Source organism: Dendrobates tinctorius, unplaced genomic scaffold, assembly GCF_039654945.1.
Source record: "Dendrobates tinctorius isolate UK_male_01 unplaced genomic scaffold, ASM3965494v1 ptg000191l, whole genome shotgun sequence".
Lineage (NCBI taxonomy): Eukaryota > Metazoa > Chordata > Amphibia > Anura > Dendrobatidae > Dendrobates > Dendrobates tinctorius.
In genome coordinates, this window is record NW_027361858.1 from 12,977,306 (window position 1) to 12,992,064 (window position 14,759).

The 14,759-nt window shown below is 43.3% G+C and overlaps 1 protein-coding gene across 1 annotated transcript; it reads right to left on the reverse strand.

The window, feature by feature from the left end:
- Positions 1–10,939: 10,939 nt before the first annotated feature.
- Positions 10,940–13,250, reverse strand: TMEM215 (transmembrane protein 215). Its single transcript, XM_073552418.1, has one exon. It carries the CDS (start codon positions 12,883–12,885, stop codon positions 12,205–12,207), a length of 681 nt encoding a protein of 226 aa, XP_073408519.1. The 5' UTR covers positions 12,886–13,250; the 3' UTR covers positions 10,940–12,204.
- Positions 13,251–14,759: the final 1,509 nt, after the last annotated feature.

The window sequence follows — 14,759 nt, forward strand, 5'->3', positions numbered from 1 at the left end:
TTCCACATTGCTTCAGTTCCTGTGAAGAACGAAAATGGTTAATAAACTTCTTGAATGTAGTTTTGAGCACCTTGAGGGGTCCAGTTTTTAGAATGGTGTCACTTTTGGGTATTTTCTGCCATGTACACCCCTCAAAATGACTTTAAATATGACGTGGTCCCTAAAAAAAATGGTTTTGTAAATTTTGTTGTAAAAATGAGAAATCGCTGCCCCACTTTTAACCCTTATAACTTCCTAACAAAAAAAAAATTTGTTTCCAAAATTGTGCTGATGTAAAGTAAACATGTGGGAAATGTTATTTATTAAGAAATTTGCGTGACACATCTCTCTGATTTAAGGGCATAAAAATTTAAAGTTTAAAAATTGCAAAATTTTATAAATTTTCGCCATATTTAGTTTTTTTCATAAATAAACACAAGTCATATCGAATAAATTTTTACCACTAACATGAAGTACAATATGTGACGAAAAACATTCTCAGAATCAGCGGGATCCGTTAAAGCATTCCAGAGTTATAGCCTCATAAAGCGACAGTGGTCAGAATTGTAAAAATTGGCCCGGTCATTAAGCTGCAAAATGGCTCTGTCACTAAGGGGTTAAGAAACTGAAAAAACCCTTTAATTATTAGATTGACCACATGTCCATCTATTTTATTGTGAAGTGGCTTCTTGAAAATGAACAGTAAAACTCTGGACCAGGTATACACTACTATAAGGCCCTAACAACTGTAGCCCTAATATGCCACTACCCAATTGTCCCAGCTTAGATGGTAAAGTACTGTATTTCTTCTGTCTTTACTACCAAAATTTAGTGGCACCTCATTTTACATTTGCACAATTCAAACCCACGTTTATGTATGCAGAAATGGCTTTCTAAAACTTTCTGAACTTCAGACATGAGCAACTTTGGAAGCCTACTTTCCACTGCTTGATGACAAGTATCCAATTTCAAAGATGGCGGTTTACATATTATATTTCAAATTGATACCTTTCTAAAAGGGCATGTCTTTGAGAAGACACCCTTTAGCATCACCATTGATGTGGGACTTAGTTACCATATATCAGTGGTTAGCGCTGCGGCCTTGCAGCACTGGAGCCCTGGGTTCGAATCCCACCAAGGACAACATCTGCAAGGAGTTTGTATGTTCTCCCCGTGTTTGCGTGGGTTTCCTCCGGGTACTCCGGTTTCCTCCCACGCTCCAAAGACATACTGATAGGGAATTTAGATTGTGAGACAGTGACGAAAATATGTGCAAACTGCAAAAGCGCTGCGGAATATGTTAGCACTATATAAAAATAAAGATTATTAGATTTATTTATATATACTTGAGTATAAGCCGAGTTTTTCAGCACATTTTTTTTGCTGAAAATGACCCCCTCAGCTTATACTCGAGTGAGGGTCCCAGAAGATGGAGAACGAGGGGCAGCAGAGGAGCAGCAGGTCGCAGGATGCAAGAGCCGGTTGCTGTGGTTAAAGCCTGTGACTGCTGCTAAATAAAAATGAATATTCACTGCGCTGGCAGTGAATATTCACTTCTCTGTAATAGCGCGCACAGTAGTCTCAGGGTTCCTGCAGCTGCTGGGCAGTCACATGTGCCTGCTACTTAAGAGAAATGAATATTCATTTCTCTCCACTCCCATGGGCATGGAGAGAAGTGAATATTCATTTGTCTTAAGTAGCGGGCAAATTTGACCGCCCGGCAGCTGCAGCTGACACTGCGCGCGCTACTAAATAGCAATGAATATTCACTACCCTCCACACACGTCAGCGCTATGCGTTGAACGGACTGCTGTTAACGCTATGTGAACCTGGCCTAATTCCAATAAGTGAAGGTGGATAAATTGTTGCAAGCACATTCCTACTGTAGTTCCATATTCTGTGCAAATCATTCACCTTTGTTCAAGTCACTTTCTCTTGGGAGATCACTTAAAATCATCAAGCGCACTTTCTCTTTTGTTCCTGAACTGGCTCCTGAGTGCATCTGCATTCTTTTGCCATTCTTAAAGGGAATCTGTCACCAAGTTTTTGCTACCTTAAATTAATAACTTGATATAGGGGCAAAGACCTGGATTCCAGTGATCATATCACTTACTTACAGCTACTTGCTGTGGTTTTGATAAAATTACTGTTTTATAAACAGATAGCAGATTATCACTAGTGAACTAGTAAACCTACTATCATGTAGTTCTGCATTTTCATGAGCTCTGTATGACTCCACCCACACCACTGATTGGCAGCTGTCTGCCTATGCACACATCTGTCAGCTTATGCAGTGGAGGGGGAGAGATTATTCAGAAATAAGCATTCTGCCTATGTATTCAGAAAACTGCCAAACAGTGATGTGGGTGGGATCATATAAAGCTCAGCATTAAGAGAATTAGTAGATCAGCAGTGGATAAAACAGGGATTTTTTAAAAACTGCTGCAAGTAACTGACACACCACTGGAATTAGGGTCACAACTCTCAAATGAGGTATCAAAAAACCTTGGGACAGAATTTCTTTAAGTGGATTAACCACTTTATCCAATTTTTAATTGGTCAAGCTGAGCAATTCCCCTTATACCGTAATTTTGTTTTCCACTTCCAGAGTAATGGGACTCACTTCGTAACTCAATTTTTTATACTGGATCACTTGAACACCCTTGCCACCTATATCTCATATGTAACTCCAGAATCTACTCTTTTTCCATCCTACATGACGGCACCACGAGAGAGGGGATCTGCCCAGCGAGGACAGGAAACCTTCAAGATAAAAGGGGCGGCTCCTCTCTCCGCATCAGTTGGTTTCCTGTCCTCGATGGGGAACTCTCAAGATGAAAACCTCTTGAAGAAAGAAGAAAGAAGAGGATGCCTGGGCCTGGGTCGGGTGATTAATGGCAGGTAACGGTCTGCTACGCCCGTCGCCAGGTATCGGTAGTCGCCTCGGGGGCCATATATTCCTATGTCCCCCCTGAGCGAGTGCATGGCCACAGCCTGTGAGGCAGACTGCCCGGGTGAAGTTGGATGCCTTGGAGACCACATCCGGTGTACCCTCCCAGACGTTGATACGCCCCATAAAAAGTCCACTGAGGCCACTTTCTGTGTTCCCTTCCTGTCGAGGTACAGTGGCCATGCAGCCCGTGTGGCACATCGGTGCCCGGGCAGAAGCAATGCTCCTTGGAGGCCACATATGTGTACCCTCCCTGTTGAGGCCAGACACCAGACCCTCTGGATGAACCCTGGAAGCAAGTACCTGTGAGCAGTGGTGGCCAGGGTGATGTCCATATTCCCTCAGGTGACAGACAGTCAGCAGGGGTCCGGAGGAAGCAGGTATGAGGGCGCAGATGTCATGGCAGCCAAGGGCATGGGAACGCTGCAAGAGTCCCGGGTGCGCACCAGAAGGGAAGCCAGGTACGTGCTGCTGAGGGGGGCGCTCGGCGCAGGGGTCGACAAGGCGCGCGCATTGTGAGCGCTCATGACAGGGCCAGAGCTGCGAGGAGGCCGGGTACGCCCACCTAGTGACCGGAAGTAGTTGTGGGCGACCTGGAAGTGCGGCGCGACACCCGGCAGGCATCAGGGGAAGCGCGCACAGCAAGCAGCCACAAAACAGGGGGCGCGCACCGGATGTGGTGCCAGGTGCGCGCACATGCAAGCTACAGTGCGCAGGTGTAGGGGGCATAAATTGCAAGCGGCCAGCAGGTGCAGGATCAACCAGGTGGTCCAATTAATTAAAAAAAGAGAGAATGCTGCTATTTAAAGCAACAGGAAGTGCTGGCAGGCGTCACCACACCATTTTTGAGTTGGATGTGTCTGCTTCAGCACAAAGCAGCAGCAGCTAAACAGTTCATAAAATGGAGAGCCCTTCGCCAGAGCACTTACAACCGTGCCAGTAGGCGAAGGAGAGGCAGTCGTGCACAGAGGAGAAGAGCCAGACACGCCGCAGCAGCAGTGGGAGCCGCTCGGGCAGCGCACGGGCGGATCGTCGCCACAAGAAGGAGGGGTCCCTAGTCTCTTTGGGAGACATTGAGAAGACCAGTCAGCCTCCAGATCCGGTACCCGTTCTGTGAAGCGTCCGAGTGGTGAGTGAGCTTCGAGAAAGTCCAGCACTCTAATGTCTGTTCTCTTTCTCTCTCTCTTGTCTCCTCTCTCCCCTCTTTTACATACATTGGCGGGTGGAGTATAGGAGGTCCCTAAGAAGAGTAGGGAAAAAATAAAAAATAAAGAATTTCCTTTATGCAATAGTTCCTTAGGAGCATCCTGGAATAAAAGTTTATGCCAGGATTGTATTAACAAGACAGTAGCGGAAGAGACACCCTCATTCTCTGACAGTCTGAAAACCCTAATTCAAACATAGGTTTGCAAATCAGTAAGGGCATTACAATCAGTGGATACGGATATAACTAGAGATAGATCCAGCCCCTCAGTGGTCTCTCAGGAGGACTCCACAGGGTCAGAGGAGGACTCAGATAAAACCCGCTATTCAGATAGTAGCTCTGACGAGGAAGCCGCATTCCTAGTAGAAGCTACAGATAAGCTTATAAAAGCAATCCGGTCTACCATGGGGCTGGTAGATGAGCGAGCAAAAAAGACAGCTCAGGAACTCATGTTTAGTGGACTACAGAAGAAAAAACGTAGAGCCTTCCCTATTAATGAGCAACTGGAAGGACTCATAAAATGGGAATGGGAAAAACCAGAGAAGTCCCAGATAATCAATTCCCTAAAAAGGAGGTACCCCTTTGAGGAAGAGGCATCCTCGTCCTGGGATAGAGTTCCAAAAATAGATGTAGCAATATCAAAAGTCGCCAGGAAATCCTCCCTACCCTTTGAGGATTTAGGTTCTCTAAAAGAACCTCTGGACCGAAAGACAGACAATTGTCTTAAAACGGCCTGGGAAGCCTTGGCTGGGGCCCTAAGGCCTGCCATCGCAGCCACTTGTGTGGCTAGGTCCCTAAAAATATGGGTGGACAACCTGGAAGACCAGCTGGAGCAAGGAGTCCCCAGGGAATCTATTCTGGAAACATTACCGGCCATCAGAGCAGCGGCAGTCTTTCTCGCTGAAGATTCAGCCAGGCTAGCAGCAAAGTCAGCGGCCTTAACCAATGTAGGACGCCGGGCAGTATGGCTCAAATGCTGGCTGGGGGACAATCAGGCAAAGATGAAACTCTGCTCTCTGCCATGTGAGGGAAATTTCCTGTTTGGACCGGCATTGGATGACATGTTGGAGAAAGCCGGCGACAAAAAGAAGAATTTCCCAAAACAGCCATTTCAGGCCTTTCGGCGCTCCTTTCAGAAGGGCCAAAAATTTAGAAGACAACAGTACAGGGATCGAGACAGAAACAATTTTGCCAAGAGGTGGGAGAGGCTTCTATTTCGGCAAGCCCTCCAAAGACGCAAAAAAAACCCTCCCAGTGACGGTCCTTCCCAGGTGGGAGAAAGGCTCTCTCACTTCCTCCCAGCCTGGGAGAGGATCTCATCCAGTACCTGGATCCGATAAATAGTAGGGTTGGGTCTGGAATTAAGATTCCACCACTGGCCGCCACGAAGATACATGCAGACTCCAGTACAGTAATCTCAAGAAAAACAAGAAAGTCTGGAAGGAGAAGTGTTATCACTTCTAGAAAAACACGTCCTGGGAGAAATTCTGGAAAAAGAGAAGAAGGAAGGGTTTTACTCCCCCCTATTTCTTATAAAAAAGCCAGACAATTCCTGGAGGACGATCATAAATTTGAAAGGCCTCAACAAATATCTGATAGTTCCATCATTCAAGATGGAAATGATAAGGTCAGGAGTGAAGCTCCTCTATCCTCAGTGCTACATTAAGATTCACTAATAGGACTTTTATGGATCAAAACGTGCGCTGCCAGACCATCAATCCTCACAGGTGGTATATTTAATATATTTATTTCCCAACGCGTTTCGAGGTCATAAAACCTCTTCCTCAGGGGATGACATGTACAGGCAGGTAAAGACATTGCCGGTTTTATACATACATGGTTCAAATATTGGCGCCAAGAGTCACATGTTGGGGAAGGGATAAAGGTCAGAGATCATCAGTATAAATGTTTAAAAACTTAGTACATTCAAAAGAATTAATACATTTGGTGTGTTCACAGATAAAAAATAGAGAAGAGGAAGGAAGTGAAGAAAAATAAAGAAGAAATAAAGGAAAAAAAGAAAAAGAAAAGAAAAAAAAAAAAAAAAAAAAAAAAAAAAGAAGGAAACGCTGCACGAACCCGTGGAAAAGGAACGAAAAAAAGGTGTTAGCCACTGTGTGATCCGCTACTCCAAGTGAGCAGAGGAAAAGTTGCTGAGAGAGGAAGAAATGATTAAAAAAATATTTTAAATAATAAAAGGGATATTATTGGAAGTGAATGTGTTAAAATCTTTATTAGTATATAAAATGCAGTTGAAATTGGATGAATAAAAATATATGAATAAAAAAATAAAAAATATATATGAATTCCTGGAGGACGATCATAAATTTGAAAGGCCTCAACAAATATCTGATAGTTCCATCATTCAAGATGGAAATGATAAGGTCAGGAGTGAAGCTCCTCTATCCTCAGTGCTACATGGCAGTCCTGGATCTCAAGGATGCTTACTATCATGTCCCCATCTGACAACAAGACCGCAAATATCTCAGAGTGGCGGTCCAGATAAGGTCTCAGTGACATCACTTTCAATACAGGGCCCTGCCCTTTTGTGTAGCGATAGCCCCCCGAGTCTTCACAAAATTAATTGCAGAGATCACAGCACATGTCAGGGAAAAAGACATGTGATACCATGTGATATGGTGATACCATATCTGGATGACTTCTTGATAGTGGGAAGAAATTTCTCTCACTGTCAGGAACAAGTCAAAATAGTGATGGAGACCCTACAGACCCTGGGTGGGCAACTGAACCTCAAGAAACCCAAACTGGTACCGGCAATGATCCAGATTTTTTTAGGCTTAACAGTGGACTTGGTGGTACAAGAGTGTCGCCTCCCAGAGGAGAAAGGAAGAAAAGATCAAAAATCTAATCATGGCAACATTAAAAAAACAGAAATGACTCTGAGAATGCCATGTCAGTGTTGGGGTCCCTAACTTCCTGTATACCAGCAGTAAAATGGGCCCAGTTTCACACAAGAGAACTTCAGTGGTGTGTTCTACAAAACGACCTGAGGCTTCAGGGGCAGTTAGAGCAGAAGCTCACCCTCCCGGACCCTGTACTCCAGTCACTCAAGTGGTGGTTACAGATAGAGTCCTCCCCAAGAGGAGTGCCCTGGATGAACACAGCCTCCAGAGTAGTCACAACGGACGCCAGTCCTTGGGGCTTGGGAGCCCATCTAGAAACACTATGACTCCAGGATCCCTGGGTCCAGGAGGAAAGAAGTCTATCCTCAAACGAGTGGGAGCTACTAGCCATCAAAAGGGCGCTGGAAGGATTGTTGACACACCTAAGAGGACATCATGTGAGAGACCTGTCAGACAACCGTACAGCAGTCGCATATGTGAACCACCAGGGGGCACCCATTCTCGGTCCCTGATGCGAATAGCAGGAAGGATCATGTCAAAAGCAGAACACCAGTTCCTTTCATTATCGGCCCTGCATATTCGAGGCGTAGACAACCTGAAGGCAGACTTTCTGAGCAGGAACCACCTGAGGCAAGGAGAATGGTGCCTAAAAGAGTCCATTTTTCAACGGATTGTGCATATGTGGGGGAAGCCCATCATAGATCTCTTCACCTCAAAAACCAACAAGAAGGTTCAAAAATTCTGCTCCCTAAGTCCAGCAGACAGGCCGTTGGCAGTAGACGCCTTCAGGATAAAGTGGACACCAGGTCTCATGTACGCCTTCCCTCCAATATGCCTCATTCCAGCAGTTTTGAGGAAGATCAGGGAGGACCAAGCCAGAGTAATTATGATAGCTCCTTTTTGGCCGAAAAGACCCTGGTTCTACTGGCTGAGAGTGATGTCAGTGACGGACCCATGGGTGCTCCCAGAAGATCATGACCTGCTAACACAAGGTCCCTTCAATTACCCTCCGAAGTCCAGGCTGCATTTGACAGCCTGGAATTTGAAAGGTCACTGTTAGAGAAAAAAGGTTTCTCAGCAGGGTTAGTATCCACCTTACTCAATAGCAGAAAACCAGTGACTATGAAAATTCATGGAAGGATATGGAGGAAATTTTTATCTACCTCAGGCCCGATACGGGAGGGAGGTACCGGTAGGGGCAGTACTGGAGTTTCTGCAGAAGGGTTTAGAGTTGGGGTTAGCGGTCAGCACCCTCAAAGTTCACATCTCAGCCCTGACAGCCTTATTCAACTATGACCTGGCAAACAATAGATGGGTGACCAGGTTTATCCTTGCCTGTACTAGAGCGGACTCTGTCCCGTCTCCTAGGCCTCCTCCCTTGGATCTAAATTTAGTCCTATCGTCTCTGGTAGAAAGTCCATTTGAACCGATAAATGCAACATCAGATAAAGTGTTAACTTTGAAGACAGCCATATTAGTGGCACTCACATCGGCCCGTAGGGTCGGAGACTTACACGCAGACCCGCCATACATGCAGGTCATGGACGATAGTGTTGCGTTAAAATTAGACCCAGCATACCTCCCTAAGGTAGTGTCGAAATTCCACAGGGCTCAGGAGTTAGTCTTACCATCCTTTTGTCCTAACCCCGGTAACCAGAAGGAGGAGAGACTTCATTGCTTAGACATTAGGAGATGTATCCTACAGTATTTAGAGATGACAAAACCATGGAGAAAGCAGAGGGCCTTATTTGTCTCATACCAGGGGGCAAGAAAAGGCCTTAAAGCCTCTAAGCAGACTATAGCTGGATCGGTGAGAGAGGCCATCATGCTAGCATATAGTAGTGCAGGCAGGGCTGTTCCAGAAGGCCTAAAAGCCCACTCCACGAGGGCCATGGCGACGTCCTGGGTGGAGAGAGCTGATGCCTCCATTGACCAAATCTGTAAGGCGGCCACTTGGTCCTCTCCATCTACCTTTTTCAAACATTACAGATTAGACCTATCTGCTACCTCTGATCTCGCATTCGGGACAAGAGTGTTACGAGCAGTGATCCCTCCCTAAGAGAATGCAAATCTCTGTAACTCTCTCGTGGTGCCGTCATGTAGGATGGAAAAACACGGGTATTACATACTTGGTAATGTGTTTTTTCATGAGACATGACGGCACCCTTATATTCCCTCCCTATTGATCACGTCATTAGTGGGGTGCATTATTAGCATTATACACTCCCTTTGGTGTTGGAAATTTAGTAGTGTAAAGGATGTATTATTTATGTGTACACTAACCTGCGGAGTTCCTCTCGTGCTCTGTAAAACAACTGATGCAGAGAGAGGAGCCGCCCCTTTTATCTTGAAGGTTTCCTGTCCTCGCTGGGCGGATCCCCTCTCTCGTGGTGCCATCTTGTCTCATGAAAAAACACATTACCAGGTATGTAATGCCCGTGTTTTCTTACTGTAAAAACAACCAAAACTCTTACCGATATTTGATTACTTTAATTAATTACTAATTGATCTTCTGCTCTCTAAACTTTTCCCTCTCCAATATATACTGAATGCAACAGCCAGATTCATCTTTTTGTACATCTGTTACACTGAAGTCTCTATACTGTGCCAGTCATTGCACTGTTTGCCTATCCATTACAAAACACATTTTAGCTTATCAGTCTCACCCACAGAGCTCGTTATAGTTCTGCAATCCTATATACCCTCCCTCATCTCAGACTACCAACCTACCTTTACTCTCTTTTCTGCCAATAATCTTATTATTCTCCATAATCAGAACCTCTTACTCCTGTCTCTAAGGGCCCCGTCACACATAGCGATCTCGCTAGCGAGATCGCTGCTGAGTCACTAGTTTTGTGACGCAACAGCGATCTCACCAGCGTGATCGCTGTGTGTGACAGCGATCAGCGACTGGCCCCCCGTCGGTATCACTGATCGTTGATGGAAAGCCCTGGACATTTTTGGGGTCACTGGTCTCCTGCTGGTCAGCACGTATCGTGTGACAGGCGGGAGACCAGCGAGTAGGAGCTGGTAACTAAGGTACACATTGGGTTTCTAAGGGGGCGCGCTGTGCCTAGAAACCCGATGTGTACCTTAGTTACCAGCGCGCTGATGCAGGTAGCTGGTAACCAAGGTACACATCGGGTTTCTAAGTGACGCACGCCCCTTAGAAACCCGATGTGTACCTTAGTTACCAGCTCCCTGCATCAGTGCGCTGGTAACTAAAGTACACAGCGACGCCACGCGCTCGGCGTCGCTGTGCTGATTGCTGGTGAAGCTATCTGTTTGACAGCTTACCAGCGATCATGTAGCGACTCACCAGCGATCCTGACACTTTGATGTCGCTGTCGGGATCGCTGGTGAGTCGTTATGTGTGACGGGGCCCTTAGGCTTCTCCTGAGCAGCTCCAGTTATCTGGAATGCACTAGCACAGACAATCAGGTCAATTTTCAAAATTCTTAGGTTTGAATAGGACTTTCAGATTCCCTAATCTGAGCAAAAAATCAGACAGGTTAAGATTTAACGAGTCTGGTCTTGACTTTGCAATAAATGCCAGCTCACACGGAGGCTGCCAGTAAACACATTTAATTGATCTTATCAAAAATTAGCAGGACCCACTAACAAGTCTACTGTATAATTTGTATGTCCAGCTGTAGAATGGTCAATGTATCTGATATATTTTTTTGAATGATTAAATGACCATTCAGGTCCCTGTTACATAAGGTACATATCCCTTTTCACATTACTCTTGAAGGTCACTGATTTTTAGCTCTGTTCTCTTTCCCCAAGTGGGACGGGCAGAGCTGAACTTTCCCCTTTTACTGTTTGAAAGCTTAGTCAACTTTTTGACATTAATCTTTTCATAGCCAGAGGTCTAAGAAACAATTTATTTTGCAAGACCTTCAAGAATTGATGAGGTGAAGCCAGCATATTGAAAACTCATTCAAAAGCTATTACAAATGTGTAAGATTAAACCATGTTCTAGATTAAGTACTTCATACCAAACCCAGCAAACAGTTAAAGTAATGCATAGCCCATCAAAGCCCTGATTTATTAAAAATGTATCAAACCGGAAAAAAACAATGCAAACAATTCCACAGCTTATATGCAAGCAATATATTTTACTGTTCATTAGGTAGCCTATACTTTACAAACAACAGTTTCAAATACATAGTCAATAATTATTCTAGAGGATGCAAACAGATTCTTACTAAGGAAAAAAATGAAAGGTCCAAATATTACCTTGCTCCAGCCTGTTAATGCAAAATACCAGAAGTAACAGTTTTAATATGTTGCAAAAATTATATACATTAAAATGCATTAAGTGTTTAATAGAAAATCATTTTTCATGTAAGGCTTATAAAGTATACTATATTTTAGGAATATATATGCTTTATAACTTATTTATACACTTGCAATTGGAGACTATTAGGGAGCTCAGTTAGTGCCCTATATAAATTAGAGATCAAGAAAGAATATTACAATAGACATTGTTTCAAATGTTTTTCTGATTCATTATATGGGTAACAAAACTGTGGTTGATTTAGTAACACAATTATAAATATTAATAAAATGAATTTAAAGATTAAAAAGATATGCAGTTTTTAAATAAATGAATATATAATTTTACACAACATATTAAAAACTGTCTAAATAATAGCCCTCCTAACACTCTGTAATCAGATACTAGCATCCCATTGTTCAAACTCTTCCATATCTCAGCAAATATGTAATGTTAGATAATTGCACTGCTAAGCTGGGATTTCTTCAGTTACCAGGAACGTATATGGGTACCTGTTTTGCCAAGTGTAACCTAATATTTTGAGTCATACATGATTTATAAAAAGAAAATGTTGTTACAGCAACTTATTAGAAAGCTATAGACAATAATGGCATTTAGTGCACTAAGAGGATCAACTGTGTACACCGCAGTTTGCCTGAGCTGTTCTCCCTGCTCATTGTCTTGTAGCTGATTACACTTGTCCAGCTCCACATCAAGGCACTGTGTTCAGAGGTCAAACAATTGGCCAGAATGATCACAAAGGAAACTGGTGACCCATGATCTTAGACATGCTGGTCTGCAGCAACCGCTTAGCAGGAAGCTGTGGAGTACAAGTGCCTGGACTGTAATAAAGAACAGAGCCCGGATCTGTCATGCAGTGCAAAAACATTCTAGTACAATAGAAATGTTTATGTGTATTTGGGTTTTAGACAATTGTCTCTTGGTCCCAGGTCACTTCTGTGGTCTTTACATAACAGCAATACCTGTTATAGGAATTGTCCCCTCCTTTCGGATGGGCTCCTGCATCACTATCTCTAGGGTCTAGGGTAACTTTCTCCTCTGTGGCAGTGTAGATAATTCTGTCTTGGGTGTACTTTTTATCAAATACAGAACAAGTGTTGTGGTTTTCCACTCCTCCAGGTAATGTGTTTGTGGAGTAACACTTGTCCAGATACCTCAGCACCTCATCTCCATCCACCTTTGTGTTAGGTGTCCTTGAATCCCCTATTGTGATGATTTTACTGGGTTCAGATCCTTCGTCCTTTTCCTTTTTTTCTGCCTTTTTATCCAGCTCATTAGAGCTCCCTTTTCCAGACTCCTTGTCTGATGGGGTCTTCAGAAGCTCCACATTTTCTTTATCTTTGCCCTTTTTGCAGCAGCAAGTACAGTACTTATAGGGCCATTTAGTACAGCCATCAGTTCTCCTAGTCAAGGTAATAGCTGCCACACCAGGAAGAAAAATAGCTGGCCCTATAGCGATGAGTGGGATTGATCCCAAAGTCTCCCCTTTGAACCCCGAAACTGTAAACATGAAGCCAAATACAAGGAATATGCTCACCAAGGCTACCACCAGTCCTGTGCGAGGGTTGATATCATCCGGTCTCATCTCTCTACACCATTAGACTGTACTTTCTGACCATCAGTACATCAGCAGCTTGAGTTCCTTTAGGTTAGACACCTTTGGACCACTGTATTCTTCCAAAACATTAATAAAAGAAAATGCACCCCCTTATTGGTCGTAAGACAACCTGATTCCTTAAGAATTCCAGAGACAAATCCAGCCTGGATCTCCTGATCTTGCTTGTATTTTTAGTTAATAAAATCCTGAGAATATTACAATAACTCTTGAACGAGACAGGTTATTCACTTGTGAAGACATTGCTTCTGAAGCAGATGTGATCCTTACAGGAAAGTCCTCTGGGAGCTGGATGCTGTGTTTCGGATGCCAGAACAGTGAGATCCTGCATGTGTTCAAAGTGCTTGAATGGAAACTGAGACACTCATCTCTTAATGCAAGAGTGTGTGAGAAGAGGGAGGGGTGCTAAGGAAAAGCAGAGGAGTGGACTTTAAATATTAGAAAGATCCAGCGCTCAGGAAGAATACATATCAGCAATTCCAGATGTACATATAAGCAGCCAATATTTCATCCTTAACTTAAAGAATTCAGCACATACAATATATATTACATATATGACTGTAGAATATTTTGTACTACCTCCGTTTATTAACTATTTGACTTCTGCAAAGACCCATGAAGAGATGAAATCAGCAAGACAATATATATTTTAGCAGAAAAGTGAATGACCTTGGATGAACTGACAAGGGAAATGCAATATCCATATTTGTATGCATAGAAATGCAAATGATGCTATGAACAGGGATTCACCTCCGTTAAAGAAATCACCAATCATGATGTTCAATGTACGAGATCAGAAAAACGCTTTACCAGATTTCCCATAGAGAACAGTTACAGAGTTTATTTTTCTATTATTCTCCTAAATGTGCAGAATATTTAGGGCATAGAACCATGTTTCTGTGAATCACCCGCACCCCACGTAATAAATTGCCATATGATGAAAGGATGAGACCACACCCAGGATTGCAGTCTTTAGAGAGACGTATAGGTTGGAAAGACGCATAGGTTGGAATAAGATCTGTAGACACAAACAGGTAGGAGATCTGTAATTAAGAAAATTTGCAAATGTGCTTTATATTTTATTTTAGAGCTAATGGAGCAAAAAAAACAGTTGCAAAGGTGTGTAGAACCCCTTTGAGACTACTTCGTATTCCAGCAATGACAAAATTAGTTTGCAAAATAGGTATACCTGTAACAATCCATAGCAAGGCTTTAGCAATTCACTACTTATCAACTTAGCTGATATTTCAGGTTTAATGATCATTTTAGAAAGCCTGTTATTGTTAAATATTACTCTCACAATAGATTTCCATCACATGCCATATTAAAAGGCTTTGTAGTTGCACAGTGCCCTGTAGGCATCAACTGATGCAGATTACACATTTTGGGTTTCTTCAGGGGTATACTGCATCATCATCACATCTGTCCACACATATTTCTTTTCTTACATCGTGTTGCCCATTTTATGCCACATAAGGAATTTTAGTTGTATGTCGAAGTAGACAGCTCAGTCTATTGTGCTCTTTTCCATATATAAAATAATGCAGATGGTACATTTGCCATTATTCCACGCCGGACTGCCTAATTGCTGCACTGATCCTGTTCTAGTTAGTTACTCTCCTATGACATCTGCCAGTCATTGATTCATGCTGACAAAGGGACAAATCCAGTTTATCAATGGGTTCTGTAATGTCAGTACAAAATAGATTCTAAGCTTCCTTCATTTTCTACGTACATTGATAGTACATGTGAGACCATATCAAGCAGTTCAAAGGGGGACATACACTGCAACCATTTACATCAATTCATAAAGACGTCACTGCTATCTAATGTACAAGTAAAGT

Bases quoted from the DNA above. Each gene is read 5' to 3' on its own strand.
- TMEM215 (XM_073552418.1), bottom strand. From the start codon at position 12,885: ATGAGACCGGATGATATCAACCCTCGCACAGGACTGGTGGTAGCCTTG.